At 42.5% G+C, this 17,217-nt stretch overlaps 2 protein-coding genes across 2 annotated transcripts in view; both read left to right on the top strand.

Moving 5' to 3' along the window:
- The first annotated feature begins 1,377 nt into the window (after positions 1 to 1,377).
- On the top strand, positions 1,378 to 12,995 carry LOC127639429 (F-box only protein 42-like). The gene is made up of 10 exons (XM_052121439.1): positions 1,378 to 1,521; positions 3,757 to 4,000; positions 7,547 to 7,663; positions 9,217 to 9,351; positions 9,542 to 9,695; positions 9,773 to 9,883; positions 10,927 to 11,023; positions 11,105 to 11,161; positions 11,249 to 11,365; positions 11,522 to 12,995. The coding sequence occupies exons 2-10, from the start codon at positions 3,781 to 3,783 to the stop codon at positions 12,485 to 12,487; spliced, it is 1,974 nt and encodes a 657-aa protein (XP_051977399.1). The 5' UTR covers positions 1,378 to 1,521; positions 3,757 to 3,780; the 3' UTR covers positions 12,488 to 12,995.
- A 2,919-nt stretch (positions 12,996 to 15,914) lies between these two features.
- Positions 15,915 to 17,217, top strand: part of LOC127639941 (solute carrier family 25 member 34-like) — a 14,714-nt gene continuing 13,411 nt past the window's right edge. The window contains 3 exon segments of the mRNA XM_052122288.1: positions 15,915 to 15,961; positions 16,278 to 16,902; positions 16,905 to 16,948. Of these exon segments, the coding sequence (XP_051978248.1) occupies positions 16,488 to 16,902; positions 16,905 to 16,948 (459 nt within the window). The 5' untranslated portion in view covers positions 15,915 to 15,961; positions 16,278 to 16,487.

Genomic DNA, 17,217 nt, shown 5'->3' with positions numbered 1-17,217 from the left:
GAAGAATAAGGATAAAAGTGGATATTTCAAGTCATTTTAATTATTACAATGTTATATATAATAAGTCATCTTCATGCACGTTTGACACATTAGCCAAAAATAGTGCTGACAAGCACCAAAATACATCACTGACATGATTCATAACCGGATAATGGGTTATGAGTTGATGAATTAAAATAATTTGTGGTAAAGTATCTTAACATTTAACCCAACCTTGAATGTGGCCTGATTCATGCATCATCACAAAGACGAATCTGCCCGATTCCAGCCTTGCAGAAGCACCCCCAGATCATCACCGATCCTCCACTTGGTCATCTAATAGTTAGACGGAGACCTGAAGAGGCCTTTAAGCCACCATGTATAGGCTTCGTCTTAAAGACACACCCACCTGCTGGCGATGCCAATCAGAGGATGGCGACACAGCCCGTGTTTTTGGGGGGTTGTTATGATCCAAGAGTTCTGGTTGAAGGTTCAGAGTTTTATATGTGACATATTGGGCACTCAAATTTCATTTTGCCCCAGACTCTGTATTTTGGGAGATGGGGGCGGTCATCGATATAAGGTAAGGTAATGTATACATAATACATAAGAAATTGGGTTCTGACCGGTATTATGATTGGCAGGCAGATTGTGTGTTTTAAGTGGATAGAAGTCGGATGGAGCGCCCTCATTTCCGGAGTGGTGTGTGGAGATGGGGAGGGGGCAGCTTTCAAGGAGGTGTTATGTAGAAGGGGCAGTTATTTGGTGTTTTTGGGGGACACTCAGGGAGGGGCTGTGGAGAGAGAAGTATAGTTTTAATTATGTATGATTATTATTTTGTGTGTGTGTATTCTTATATGTGACCACAGGGGGGTTCGTTGGGGGTTGAGGTGGGGTTGGTGATTGGGGAGGGGTAATAGTGGGGGTTAAATGTTAATTCACTGTATATAAGTTGTCTTTTTCTTTGTTAGATATCTACAAATCAATACAAAATGTTAATCGGAAATGTAAGTAAATAGTGCAATATAATCAAGAACATTTCCCAAAATAAAAAATAAAACATACTTAAAAAAAAAATGCAGGGACATAATTTAGGAACCGAGTAAAAAATCCCCGATTAGTTAAAAATGTACTGTCCACTGCATACATATGAGAACTGTCTTGGACAATTGAGTGACAGTTTGTGGAATTAACATTAATCTTAGCAATTATTTAATATTTATTAATGTATTATTTTGTAATGTTCAAATGAAACCAACTCAATGACCTGTCAGACATTGTTTAGACGTGTTTGTCCAAACTGTAGTGGCGGGCGCGTCCTTGTGCTGGAAGTCCAGCGTGCGCGCTCTGGGCTGCGTGACGTGTGTGCGTGCGTGCGCACTCTGGGCTGCGTGACGTGTGTGCGTGCGCGCGCTCTGTAGCGGAGGGAAGATGGCGGATGTTTATAGTGAGAATCTGGATGAGAGCAGCTGATGCAAAACACAAACATCAATTCGCAGAAATTAAAGAGAATAAACTCACCGAGCAGAGACAGACAGACAGGTAAATATGCGAGCACCTGTCTCACTGCACAAATCATAGAAACTCAAACAATCTGCAGATTTGAATGAACGGCTGCTAGCGCACTGCTAATCAAACAACAGACGAAAATACACCCTAATCATACCTCATTTACATATTACACACTCAAATCATACCACATTTACATATTACACGCGCAAACCATACCTCTTTTGCATATTACACTTTCATATCATACCTCATTTACATATTACACACTCAAATCATACCTCGATACATATTACGCTCATATCATACCTCATTTACATATTACACACTCAAATCATACTTCAATACATATTACACACTCATACCTCATTTACATATTACACACTCAAATCATACTTCAATACATATTACACTCATATCATACCTCATTTACATATTACACTTTCATATCATACCTCATTTACATATTACACACTCAAATCATACTTCAATACATATTACACACTCATACCTCATTTACATATTACACACTCAAATCATACTTCAATACATATTACACACTCATACCTCATTTACATATTACACACTCAAATCATACTTCAATACATATTACACTCATATCATACCTCATTTACATATTACACACTCATATCATACCTCAATACATATTACACTCATATCATACCTCATTTACATATTACACACTCATATGCCTCATTTACATATTACACACTCAAATCATACTTCAATACATATTACACACTCATACCTCATTTACATATTACACACTCAAATCATACTTCAATACATATTACACTCATATCATACCTCATTTACATATTACACACTCATATCATACCTCATTTACATATTACACACTCTTATCATACCTCATTTACATATTACACTTTCATATCATGCCTCATTTACATATTACACACTCAAATCATACTTCAATACATATTACACACTCATACCTGATTTACGTATTACTCAAATCATACTTCAATACATATTACACACTCATACCTCATTTACATATTACACACTCAAATCATACTTCAATACATATTACACTCATATCATACCTCATTTACATATTACACACTCATATCATACCTCATTTACATATTACACACTCTTATCATACCTCATTTACATATTACACTTTCATATCATGCCTCATTTACATATTACACACTCAAATCATACTTCAATACATATTACACACTCATACCTCATTTACATATTACACACTCTTATCATACCTCATTTACGTATTACACTTTCATATCATGCCTCATTTACATATTACACACTCTTATCATACCTCATTTACATATTACACACTCATATCATACCTCATTTACATATTACACACTCAAATCATACTTCAATACATATTACACTCATATCATACCTCATTTACATATTACACACTCATATCATACCTCATTTACATATTACACACTCTTATCATACCTCATTTACATATTACACACTCATATCATACCTCATTTACATATTACACACTCATATCATACCTCATTTATATATTACACACATATCATACCTCATTTACACATTACACACTCAAATCATACCTCATTTACATATTACACACTCTTATCATACCTCATTTACATATTACACACTCATATCATACCTCATTTATATATTACACACATATCATACCTCATTTACATATTACACACTCATATCATACCTCATTTATATATTACACACATATCATACCTCATTTACATATTACACACTCATATCATACCTCATTTACATATTACACACTCATATCATACCTCATTTATATATTACACACTCATATCATACCTCATTTACATATTACACTCTCATATCATACCTCATTTACATATTACACACTCATATCATACCTCATTTATATATTACACACATATCATACCTCATTTACATATTACACACTCATATCATACCTCATTTACATATTACACACTCATATCATACCTCATTTATATATTACACACATATCATACCTCATTTACATATTACACTCTCATATCATACCTCATTTACATATTACACACTCAAACCATACTTCAATACATATTACACACTCATATCATACCTCATTTACATATTACAAACAACTTTGCTTAACATTTTTTAAAAATCCTAAAACTGTGTCTTTAATAGGATTTCCAGTGTGTCTTGTGTTGAACGTGTTTCCTACAGCTCTTTTTGATCATTTATTAACATGTTGTTGATTGTCAGATCCACTGTCAGACAGACAGCATCATGTCTCGCTGCTCAGATGGTGAAGACAGCGGTTTTGTTGGCATGGACACCGAGGACAGTGTTGAGACGGTGGACAGTCGGACGAGAGCGGCGGCGAGTGCTCACAGTATGGGTGAACTGCCGGAGGAAGTGCTGGAGTACATCCTGTCCTTCCTGTCTCCATATCAAGAGCACAAGACCGCCGCCCTGGTGTGCAAACAGTGGTATCGCCTCATTAAAGGTCAGTGCGCGACAGCAGCGGTTACGCCACAAATAGGGTTAGGGTTACAGTTGTTTGTTGTCCATATAATTAACCAACATTTAAATATATTGATGATTTGAAGGTTGTGCCGCTTAGTAGGAAACTTAATGTTAATTCTTGATATCGAGAATGATGTCATTACTCATGGAAATATCTATCCTTGTTATCAAAAATGTAATTTCAGGACATTTGCACTGTGATATCAAAAATTATCATTTTTACAAGAACTGCAAATTAAGATTTCAACCAAGTCAGAAGTCAGAAGTTCACACACACTTTGTCAGTATTGGGCAGCATTGCCTTTTAATTGTTTAACTTGGGTCAAATGTTTTGGGTTTCCTTCCACAAGCTTCTCACAATAAGTTGCTGGAATGTTGTCCCATCCCTCCAGACAGAACTGCTGTAACTGAATCAGGTTTGTCGGCCTCCTCGCTTTATCAGTTCTGTCCATTTCTCTGGGATTGAGGTCAGGGATTTGTGATGCCGCTCCAATATCTTGACTTTGTGTCTTTAAACCATTTAACCACAACTCTGGAGGTGTGCTTGGGGTCATTGTCCATTTGGAAAACCCATTTGCGACCGAGCTTTAACTTCCTGTCTGATGTCTTGAGATGTTGCTTCAATATATCCACATAATGTTCCTTCCTCATGATGTCATCATCTATTTAGTGAAGTGCACCAGTCCCTCCTTCAGCACCCCCACAACATGATGCTGCACCCCCATGCTTCACTGTTGGGATGCTGTTCTTCACCCTTTTCCCTCCAAACATAACGATGGTCATTATGGACAAACAGTTCAATAGTGTGTTTCATCAGACCAGAGGACATTTCCCCAGTCAGATCTTTGTCCCCATGTGCACGTGCAAACTGTATTCTGGCTTGTTTATGGTGGTTTTGGAGCAGTGGCTTCTTCCTTGCTGAGCCTTTCAGGTGATGTCCATATAGGACTGGTTTTGCTGTGGATCTAGATACTCGTCCACCTGTTTCCTCCAGCATCTTCACAAGGCCCTTTGCTGTTGTTCTGGGATTGATTTGCACTTTTCACACAAACTATGTTCATCTCTAGGAGACAGAATGCGTCTCCTTCCTGAGCGGTGTGATGACTGTGTGGTCACATGGTGTTTATACTAGTGTACTATTGATGTACAGATGAATGTGGCACCTTCAGGTGTTTGGGAAATGCTCCCAAGGATGAATCAGAAATAGTTTTTCTGAGGTCTTGGCTGATTTCTTTTGATTTTCCCATGATGTCAAGTAAAGAGGCACTGAGTTAAAATACATCCACAGGTACACCTCCAATTCAGTGTACCTCCTATCAGAAGCTAACTGTTTAAAGGCTTGACATAATTTTCTGGAATTTTCCAAGCTGCTTAAAGGCACAGTTAACTTAGTGTGTGTAAACTTCTGACCCGCTGGAATTGTGATTATAGTCAATTACAAGTGACACAGTCGGTCTGTAAACAATTTTTGGAAAAATGACTCGTGTCGTGCACAAAGTAGACGTCCTAAACGACTCGCCAAAACTATAGTTTGCTCATATTGCTGGTATGAGGGAGTGGTGGTGGCGTAGTGGACTAAAGCACATCACTGGTAATCAGGAGGTTGCTGGTTCGATCCCCACAGTCACCACCATTGTGTCCTTGAGTAAGGCACTTAACTCCAGGTTGTTCCGGGGGGATTGTCACTGTAATAAGTGCACATAACTGGTAATCAGGAGGTTGCTGGTTCGATCCCCACAGTCACCACCATTGTGTTCTTGAGTAAGGCACTTAACTCCAGGTTGTTCCGGGGGGATTGTCACTGTAATAAGTGCACATAACTGGTAATCAGGAGGTTGCTGGTTCGATCCCCACAGTCACCACCATTGTGTTCTTGAGTAAGGCACTTAACTCCAGGTTGTTCCGGGGGGATTGTCACTGTAATAAGTGCACATAACTGGTAATCAGAAGGTTGCTGGTTTGATCCCCACAGTCACCACCATTGTGTCCTTGAGTAAGACACTTAACTCCAGGTTGCTCCGGGGGGATTGTCCCTGTAATAAGTGCACATAACTGGTAATCAGAAGGTTGCTGGTTTGATCCCCACAGTCACCACCATTGTGTCCTTGAGTAAGACACTTAACTCCAGGTTGCTCCAGGGGGATTGTCCCTGTAATAGGTGCACTGTATAATACATTGGTAATCAGAAGGTTGCTGGTTTGATCCCCACAGTCACCACCATTGTGTCCTTGAGTAAGACACTTAACTCCAGGTTGCTCCAGGGGGATTGTCCCTGTAATAAGTGCTCTGTATAATACATTGGTAATCAGAAGGTTGCTGGTTCGATCCCCACAGTCACCACCATTGTGTCCTTGAGTAAGACACTTAACTCCAGGTTGCTCCGGGGGGATTGTCCCTGTAATAAGTGCTCTGTTTAATACATTGGTAATCAGAAGGTTGCTGGTTCGATCCCCACAGTCACCACCATTGTGTCCTTGAGTAAGACACTTAACTCCAGGTTGCTCCGGGGGGATTGTCTCTGTAATAAGTGCACTGTAAGCCGCTTTGGATAAAAGCATCTGTCAAATGCATAAATGTATAATATTAATTCTGTGGAGTGGTTAAAAATGAGTTTGAGTGATTTAATGAAGTGAATGTAAACGTCTGACTTCAACTGTATATGTCTGTAATTGCACTTTGAACAGGAGTGAATGACAGGTCATTGTGAATTCTACTATAGAAATGCCGTTACAGTTTAGTGGTAGACCGATATATCGGATCTTCTTTTTATTCCTCTGTGTTACACTGCAGTCAGCGCTGAAGCATTCTCTAGTTCTTATAAACAGCTCATATCAATGCAGCTTGTGTTATTTCAATGCGAATTAAAGCGAGAGCACGTAAAGAACAATGTGCGTAAACGTGCTCCGTCAGCTTGAAAATATATGCTATGAAAACCTGAATTTGTTAAATACTGACCTATAGATGATTGTAAGGGAGTCAAGTCTCCATCATGTCAGAATAAGAGTCCCTGGGGTGTTTCTGGCATGTTTATAGAGACTTCTTTATTTTCTCTGGGAATGAAAGACTGAGAAACATTCTAATGTTAAAACTATCGATTAATCCGTTCTAAGCCCTTTTGACCACTTTATTTATTGGTACAATCCACAGTCGAATACAGATATCAGTAATTATCTTTTTACATATTTAAAGGGTTTATTAAAACTGTATGTTAAAATTGCTGTTTATTACTAGGTATTGTGATATTGGTTCATAAATATATATATAATTATTAGATTATAGGGGTTGTTATTAGTTGTGATTTATTTGAAATCGATTTTTACTGATTTACTTTTACTTGAACATTTTGAAGCTTGGCGTAGAAATGATGGTTCATCCTAAATCATCCTTTAAGACATTTCAGAGTTTTGAAGTATGGTAAGAAGAGATATATTGAGTATTGTGAGAACACTGCATTTGTTTATCTGCATGAGCTGTGAGACTCGTGTTAATTGCCCTTTTACACTAAACACTGTCTGTGTGTCGTCAGGTGTGGCGCATCAGTGTTATCACGGTTTCCTGCGAGCCGTTCAGGAGGGAAACATCCAATGGGAGAGCAGAACTTACCCGTATCCTGGAACACCGATTACACAACGATTCTCACACAGTCAGTTCACACACATACACACACACACACACACATGCACATATACACACTCACACACACATGCACACACACACATGCACATATACACACTCACACACATGCACATATACACACGCACATATACACACAGGCACAAACACACACATGCACATATACACATATACACACGCACATATACACACATGCACATATACACACGCACATATACACACATGCACATATACACACACACACACACACATGCACATATACACACACATGCACATATACACACTCACACACACACATGCACATATACACACTCACACACACACATGCACATATACACACTCACACACACATGCACATATACACACATGCACATATACACACTCACACATATGCACATACACACACACATATACACACTCACACACACATGCACATACACACACATGCACACTCACACATATGCACATACACACACACACACACACACATGCACATATACACACTCACACACACATGCACATATACACACACATGCACACACACACACATGCACATACACACACATGCACATATACACACTCATATGCACATATACACACTCACACATATGCACATACACACACACACACACACATGCACATATACACACTCACACACACATGCACATATACACACTCACGCACATATACACACTCACACACACATGCACATATACACACTCACACACACATGCACATATACACACACACGCACACATACACACTCACGCACATATACACACTCACACACACATGCACATATACACACTCACACACACATGCACATATACACACACACGCACACATACACACTCACGCACACATACACACTCACGCACATATACACACTCACACACACATGCACATATACACACTCACACACACATGCACATATACACACACACATGCACATATACACACACACACACACACACATGCACATATACACACATGCACACTCACGCACATATACACACTCACACACACATGCACATATTCACACACACACACACACAACACATTCTCACACAGGCACATATACACACTCACACACACATGCACATATACGCACACATACACACTCACACACACATGCACATATACACACTCACACACACACACACACAACACATTCTTACACAGGCACATATACACACTCACACACACATGCACATATACGCACACATACACACTCACACACACATGCACATATACACACTCACACACACACACACAACACATTCTCACACAGGCACATATACACACACACACATGTAGAAAGGAATGTTCTGGGTTGAATATACAACTGAACAATCTGTTTCACATGTTTACATTAGCACATTTGTAATGGAGGATTTAAGAGCAGAACTGTCACGCTAGTATTTTGGGTTAGAAGCACTAATGTTATTTTTCTTATGGTAAGAGATTTGTTGATCTGTAAAGTGTCTCAATCAAACCACTTTTCTAGCTTCAGAGCTGAACTGGTATTGAACTGGGAACATTGGGTGCTTGAATGTGTTTCAGGTGCGTGTTACTATGACTGCAATCAGTCCATGTATGTGTTCGGCGGCTGCACTCAGAGCAGCTGTAACGCCGCGTTTAATGACCTGTGGAGACTCGACCTCAACAGTAAAGAGTGGATCCGCCCGCTCGCGTCAGGTATGAACACGTCATTCTGCAGTGCAGTCGTACTGTTACATACAAAACATGCGTAATGGTTATGAAAATAATGTCACGATACAATTTCAACGGTCCTAAACATCCTCTTCGTTTTCTTGATCAAATATCATTTGTTTTGAAACGGGACGTGTTATCTTCACGTGACTGATGTATAGTGTGTGCTGTTCAGGTTCGTACCCGTCTCCTAAAGCGGGAGCGACTCTGGTGTTGTATAAAGATCTGTTAGTGCTGTTTGGCGGCTGGACGCGTCCCAGTCCATATCCTCTCCATCAGCCCGAGAGATTCTTCGATGAAATACACACGTACTCGCCGTCAAAGAACTGGTGAGAGAAACTGCACTTCTTCATCAGTCATGTGACCTGTAGCAGTGTGTAACTCCGCCCCCTCCTCACCTGTGCAGGTGGAACTGTATCGTGACGACTTACGGGCCGCCGCCCATGGCAGGCCACTCCTCCTCTGTGATTGGCAGCAGTATGGTGGTGTTTGGAGGATCTCTGGGCACGCGGCAGATGTACGTATGAAGACATTTTGTGTTATCTTCACTTCAATAGAAACATTAATTTCATTGAATAGACCTTATTCACGCTAGCATCATCTGTGACTTTAATGAGAATGAAACGAGGCTGTGCGGGACAGATTCACAGCTCCTTAAACACATCTGATCTCCCACATGTTCTCTGCAGTTCTTTGTATAATGGATGTTCTTGCACAGATATTTTATTAATGTTTTGTCTGCGGAACGATCCAGAAACACTTTAATCTGCAGTACAGCCCATTGAAACATGAAATATGTCTCTGGTGACATCTGCGGGAATAACATGACATGTCCAGTAGATGCTTCATAAGCCAATGTCATAACAAACTTCATTTCTAGATATTATCACAAGTTATGCATTGGATATATATTTAGACATCGATGAAGTCAATTATTTGTTCAATTGTAGCATTGTTTAAACCTCTTGTGTTGACGGGTGAGACACCTGACCATAGTGTGCATCACACACACATACCGTCTATTATCACTCCATCACTCTTTTTATTCTTTCACTCTATCACTTAAACTTCATGGCAACTGCATACAACCTAGCAACTATTTAGTGCACCTTAGCAACCAAACCCCATTGACTTCCATTCAAGATGGCTTAGATGGTATCTCAGGATCAGAATGTCATAGAGACTTAATTGTTGGCTTGTATGACTAAGAACAGCAAGCAAACTTCTTGGTATAACACTGCCAACTGCCTAGAAACCACATGGACTTACCCTAGTAACCAAGTAACAAATCACATATCTCTGCCCCAGAACATCATAGAGACTTCTGGGTTGACTTATTTCACTCAGGATGGAAAGGAGGCTTGATAAGAATCAAAACTGACCTGAACAGTGACCAAAGGTCAAACAATGTGCAAATTGAAAGCTATAAAAAGTGTAATGTACAAATAAAATTTTAGCTTTTCACATAAAAATACAATTTGTCCATAGTTTGAAAGCAGCCAAACGTTAAAATAACCGAAGTCTAAGTCGTTAATGTTGTGACTGGGTGTGTGTTGTCAGGAGCAATGAGGTTTGGGTTCTGGATCTGGAGCAGTGGACCTGGTCTAAACCCAACATCAGCGGCCCGTCTCCACACCCGCGAGGAGGGCAGTCTCAGGTAACTCAAACACACTCTTGAATCACTGATGATGCGTTTGAGTTTGATTCGCTCAGTGTCTCTTGTGAATCTCTCGTATAGATCGTGATTGACAGAGACACTCTGCTCATTCTGGGCGGCTGCGGAGGTCCAAACGCCGTGAGTATCTCAACACACTCTTAATCACAGGAAAACATCAGAATGTGGTCAAATCAGACTGTGAGACAGTGTTTGTGTGTGTGTCAGTTACTGAAGGACGCGTGGATGCTGGACATGAGTGCTTCCAGCTGGACGTGGCAGCAACTGCGAGTGGAGAACGAAGATCATGGAGCGCCAGAACTGTGGTGCCATCCAGCCTGCAAGGTGTGTCTTATTTTACTAGACACAGAGTGTTATTGAGGACCGCACAACATTAGTGATGATGATCGTAAAACTACTCTAATGACACGTCCTTCAGAAAAATGTAGTACATTAATATCATGGCAAATATATCATTGAAACATTTCTGTCTGTCTGTAGGTGGGCGAGTGTGTGGTGGTGTTCTCTCAGGCTCCATCAGGTCGCGCTCCTCTCAGCCCGAGTCTTAACTCTCGCCCATCACCCATCAGCTCAACGCCCGCCCCGCTCGGCCCTGACCCGCCCTCCCTGCGCTCACAGTCCCCTGTGCGCAGCAGTGCAACAGGTGTGGTGCTGGGCATGGTCGAAGAGGCGCCATGTGTGAATGGCCGATGGGGGACGCTGCGCCCGAGAGCGTCGGCCAGAGCGAGAGATGGAAGTCCGTCATCATCGCAGCAACAGTCGCCCTCGCGTGGACCAGACAGCCCGCCGCTGCTCAATGGCTCCTCCCCCTCGCCGTCCTCCAGCCCCATCCAGGCAGCATCTCCGCCCACCCGACCACATGCTCACGTGCCCGCGGACTACAACTGGGACGAGCCGGCAAGCTCTAACGGGCTGCACACGCCTCCGCAGGCTGTGTCTCCGTGCACCCCGCCAGGTGCGATATCTCCTGCGGCGCTGCGCAGAGGCCTCGAGGCCATTAAACCTTCTTCGTCACTCCCAACCTCGTCCTCGCCAACCCAGCCAAGCACCTCCGTGTCCGGCGGCACGCCCTCCACCTCCTTGAGCCCGGCGCAGGCCGCTGTGGCTGACGGACACTCCATCCCGCCGATCGCGCGGCGACTCGCCCATCACCCACCACAGAGTCTGAACGTGGGCAAGCCGCTGTACCAGTCACTCAACTGCAAGCCCATGCAGATGTACCAGCTGGACATTTCACGAGCTAAGTCAGACGCCGTGGTGTCGTGGCGTGTGTGCGGGAGCGGCGGTGTGCCAAGCGCCGTCCCGGGACCACCAGAGACGAGCCTTCACACGGTCGTACAGGGGCGCGGAGAGCTCATTATCTTTGGTGGGCTCATGGACAAAAAGCAGAATGTTAAATACTATCCCAAAACCAACGCCTTGTACTTCGTCCGTGCTAAAAGGTAATTGACGAGCACGAGGTGCGTTTAGCACTCTGAAGATTCCCACAGACTGACGTGTTTAACTGGACGACTTTTGACCTTACACTAATTTACCTTAAAATACAGCTCAACATATAAAGGACACTCGAACATAGTCGTTATTTCAATTTATGATGATTTTGCAGCGTGCTGTGTGTGCGTGTGTGTGTGTGTGTGTGTGTGTGTGTGTGTGTGTGTGTGTGTGTGTGTGTGTGTGTGTGTGTGTGTCTGCATGCTCTGCGAGTCTGTGAGACATTGAAGGGAATGTTTCTGTTGTATTTGACTTTCAGAAATTCTGATCTGACTGAAGGAAACAACAATTGAGGAACTGAAAACTGTCAATCTTTTTTACCCTCTTCAATGCCATTGTTTACATTAAACGTGTGAGTGTGTGTGTGAGTGTGAGTGTGTGTGTGTGTGTGTGTGTGTGTGTGTGTGTGTGAGTGTGAGTGTGTGTGTGTGTGTGTGTGTGTGAGTGAGTGTGAGTGTGAGTGTGTGTGTGTGTGTGTGTGTGTGTGAGTGAGTGTGAGTGAGTGTGAGTGTGTGTGTGTGTGTGTGTGTGTGTGTGTGAGTGAGTGTGAGTGTGAGTGTGAGTGTGTGTGTGTGTGTGTGTGTGTGTGTGTGTGTGAGTGAGTGTGAGTGAGTGTGAGTGTGAGTGTGTGTGTGTGTGTGTGTGTGTGTGTGTGTGTGTGTGTGTGTGTGTGTGTGTGTGTGAGTGTGTGTGTGAGTGTGAGTGTGAGTGTGTGTGTGTGTGTGTGTGTTGTGTGAGAGTGTGTGTGTGTGAGTGTGTGTGTTTGTTTGTGCTATAGAGGGAATGAGATTATGGATTATAAGTGGAAATAAAGCTCTCCATGTCTTAACTCTGATTTAACAGGAGATTTTACTCTTTGTGTCACATATGAATAAAGATCATGTATAACATCACCTGATCTCAACATCAAGCAATGTTCAACACTTCATTTATAATGTGACGTATGTTCTACTAGTATGTGAATTGATTGGGGGCGTAAAGTGTCTGTTGGGACACGTGCTTGAATTATAAAAGGACTTGATGACGTCATCTGAAGAGGAACGTCGTTTCAGTGGTAAAATCTTAACGAGAGATTATGAAGACAAAAGTTTTCCTCTTTAGAATAACATGCGCTGATGAATCGTCCACAATAAGACCAGCAGCATCCAGATTATTAAGAGTTTTCATGTTTAACAATAAACGTACAGAAACATTGGCTGCGTCTGAATTCACATACTTATACTACACAAAGTATGTACTTCACTGGTGATTTATGAGCAGGACAAACAACACAAGCATTTATGTGTCATGTTTAGTGTGTGTTAGCATGTAGCTGAAGTCTTCTTTAAATGAATTACCACCTTGAGTTTTATATTCATACACTGATAAAATGCTTTCTTCTCACATTTGTTCCTATCAACCAAAAAAAGTGGCGAGTGAACTGTCTCAAACCCCATTCCTGTATTGCACAATAGTGATGCGCGGGTCGGCTTTTTTTCCAACCCGCGGGTCCCGCTTTTATGAAATTATTTGGCCCGCCCCGCACCAATGTATCTATTTTTACAACCCGCCCCGCCCGCACCCGCGACCATTAAACAGACATACATGTAAATGAAAACAGCCTTTATTTCATTTAAGTGCTTGGAAACATCGTGTAACATGTTGTAAACAGGCAACGACAGACGATTATATGAACCATCAGCTCATATTAATAAAATAACGATAAAATAAAAAATAAAAATATTTTCAACATTTAGCCTACAAAGCAGCGTTTGTATTAATCTAATAGGCTAAACAATTTTTTTTCTTCAGATTTGTATAGGCCAACAGTTTACAGTCTACGCTACATAACCATTGAACTTTTGTTTTATTTAACACACAGGAAATGTTCATTTAGCGTTTTTACGTTCGCTGTGCAAAAAAAGAATAGCATCCACTGTACCGGGCTTTAATCTATTTCGCCTAGACTCCAGCACCCGGCCAGCATGTGCGCTCGCTTGATGCGCTTGTGGCCGGGATACAGAGAATCATTTTTGCCACCTTGGTAAGCACAGGAAAGGCGATTGACTGCGACTGCCAGAAGCTTAGAATGTCCTCTCCATCCCAGAGGAACTGGCCCTCAATGTAGCGCTGAACCTCGTCTCTCTCGGCAACTTCTTCACTATCATCCTCCCACTCACTAAACTCATCTCTTTTTCTTTTGACTCGCTCGGCTTCGTCAACTAAAAATAAAATATAACAATATTTAACCTTTTAAACATACATTAGACCACTGTAGCTAAAACGCAAAACCCGACGTATGAAATCCATCTCCAGATACTATGTCGAAGGGCCGCAGATCTCGACAGCACAATTCAACACAAGCGTCTGTGACCTCGGACTTGAGCTGGTACTTTACTTTTGAGGAAAGCAGAATGTTTTGAGACGTGCCACTGTCGTCCTTTTTCTTTGACCCCCCGCAAATATGTCTAGACAAGCTGGAAGTGCCCGTTTTGTGGCTCTCGTGTTTGTAAATTTTCTCACAGGAGTTGCACTTAACGTAGCCGATACTGCAGTTGTCTTCTGCTGCAACTATTTCAGAGAACCGGTCCCAAACACTAGATTTAGCAGCCTGACCTTTTTTTCGTTTAGTTATGTAATCTCCCGACCTCAATTTCTCCCGCACCTCGTCCTCCATCTTCACTTTTTTATTGCTACGTTTTGTTGTTGTTGTTGTTGTGTCTGACGGCGGGAGCTGCATGGCGCGCAGCTTTTATGTGTAGGCTACGTGACGCCAAAGGTTTGGGGAAATCACTACGGCATTCGTATTGTAACCTTATAAAAGAACCTAATAAAATATGAAAATAGATATTCCCAAATATTTAATATAGGCTGGAAATTGCAAAAAACATACATGAAAAAAAAGGAGAAAAAGTATGACCCGCCCCGCAAATAAAGTGACAATTTATTTCCCCGCCCCAACCCGACCCGCGGGTTACGAGACGACCCGCGCATCACTATTGCACAAGGCGATTGTGGGTAATATTAGTGTGAACGCTATGCAGGAATGCACACTACCAGAACAGAATTCAGCTTATGCTTTTATTTTCAATGTATTATGATTTGAGACGCACTACTCGTGCATACACTTTAGGACAGCAGTGTTGTCATCTGCACCAGTTGTGCTTAAATGTGCTTACTGTAGCACTTTAGGCGCTCAAGATTGTGATATTGTGTGCTCTTTCAGGTCCGCTGCTGGACTTTTGACTCCTCTCTCTCGCGCGCTGCTCCTCTGCATCATTAACCTTTCACCCATTTGAATTCACTCTGCTGGATCTCACATGTGATTGGCTAACAGCTGAGGAGCCGGGCTGTGATTGGCTGGGGTGGGGCTGTGGGCGGAGCTTTCACTCAGGCGTTCGGTGTTTACCAGCGTCTGAATGACGAACAGACGCGACGCGAACAGACGCGGTGAGAAACACTTTTATAACGTTGTTACAGAAAGTTTAGTAAGAATGCTAACTGTGTCAAGAGCACATTTATTTTAACAGTTTGTGTGTAGAAGAGTATGAAACAGATGATTAAACTGCGGCGATGAGTTCATGAATATGTAAATTATTTTTCATGAACTTCATGAATTATGTAAATATAATATATTTTTTTATAACATTCTGCGTACGTCAGCAGTTTTAACAGTGTTTTCATTGAACAATGCTTCTTAAAGAAACTTTATTTACTGAAATAAAAATGAATATTAATGTTGATGAAAACTGCTGATTTGTTGCAGATTTGATTCCTGGACTTCCTCAGACTTAGTGGTTTCCCACTGGTGTTGTTCATTGTTGACACATTCATGAGTAAAACACAGTAGGAGTCATGATAATGGGTGTATTCTCACATACATGATTACTGAGAGATAAAATCAAATCATATATGACACTTCACACGCACAAGTGCAGGATCTGCGGTGGATGACACGTGTTTCCTGCGTCCAAACATGCCCATCACACGTCTCCTGAACTTCCCTACAGACTCACCCCCACCCTCCATCGCCCGGGTAACGCCTGGCCCCTCGCACACGCCCCGCGCCCTGTGGGCCCCGCTGGACTTCACTCTGGGCGCGCTGGCATGCTGCGGCGCATGCCTGTTCACCAACCCGCTGGAGGTGGTAAAGACCCGACTGCAGTTGCAGGGCGAGCTGCAGGCGCGCGGATCGTACCAACGGCACTACCGCGGAGTGTTGCAGGCGCTGTGGGTGGTCGGCCGGACGGACGGGGTTCGAGGGCTGCAGAAAGGCCTGACGGTGGCGCTGTTGTACCAGGGCCTGATGAACGGGGTTCGACTCGGGTTCTACTCCTACACAGAGGCGTCAGGACTCACGGCTGTCCCGGGAGGAAGTCTGATCGCAGGGGCCACAGCGGAGCGCTTGGGGCATTCATCGCATCCCCGGCTTATCTGGTAAGAGGTCAGAGGTCACATTTAAAGCCCCGTTCACCCTGACTGACTGATAGTGGTCGCCAGTCGCTGGAGTAAGGCCAAAGTATACTTCGGATGTAGTACGCTCCGTATGCGTGATGCACATTTCATCATTAGCACAGTCTGCGCGGACTGACCGCGTGCGGTCCAGATTTTCGCGACAGTCGTCACTCGTAGCGTACATGAGTCAAACGCACTCGTGTTCACGCGGTTTACTGCCCTTTCTAATAACTGTTCATGGACTGATACAC

The sequence above is a fragment of the Xyrauchen texanus genome, chromosome 48, assembly GCF_025860055.1.
Source record: "Xyrauchen texanus isolate HMW12.3.18 chromosome 48, RBS_HiC_50CHRs, whole genome shotgun sequence".
In the NCBI taxonomy this organism is placed as follows: Eukaryota; Metazoa; Chordata; class Actinopteri; order Cypriniformes; family Catostomidae; genus Xyrauchen; species Xyrauchen texanus.
The sequence above is the reverse complement of the archived record's forward strand: the minus strand, read 5'-3'. Positions and strand labels throughout refer to the sequence as shown.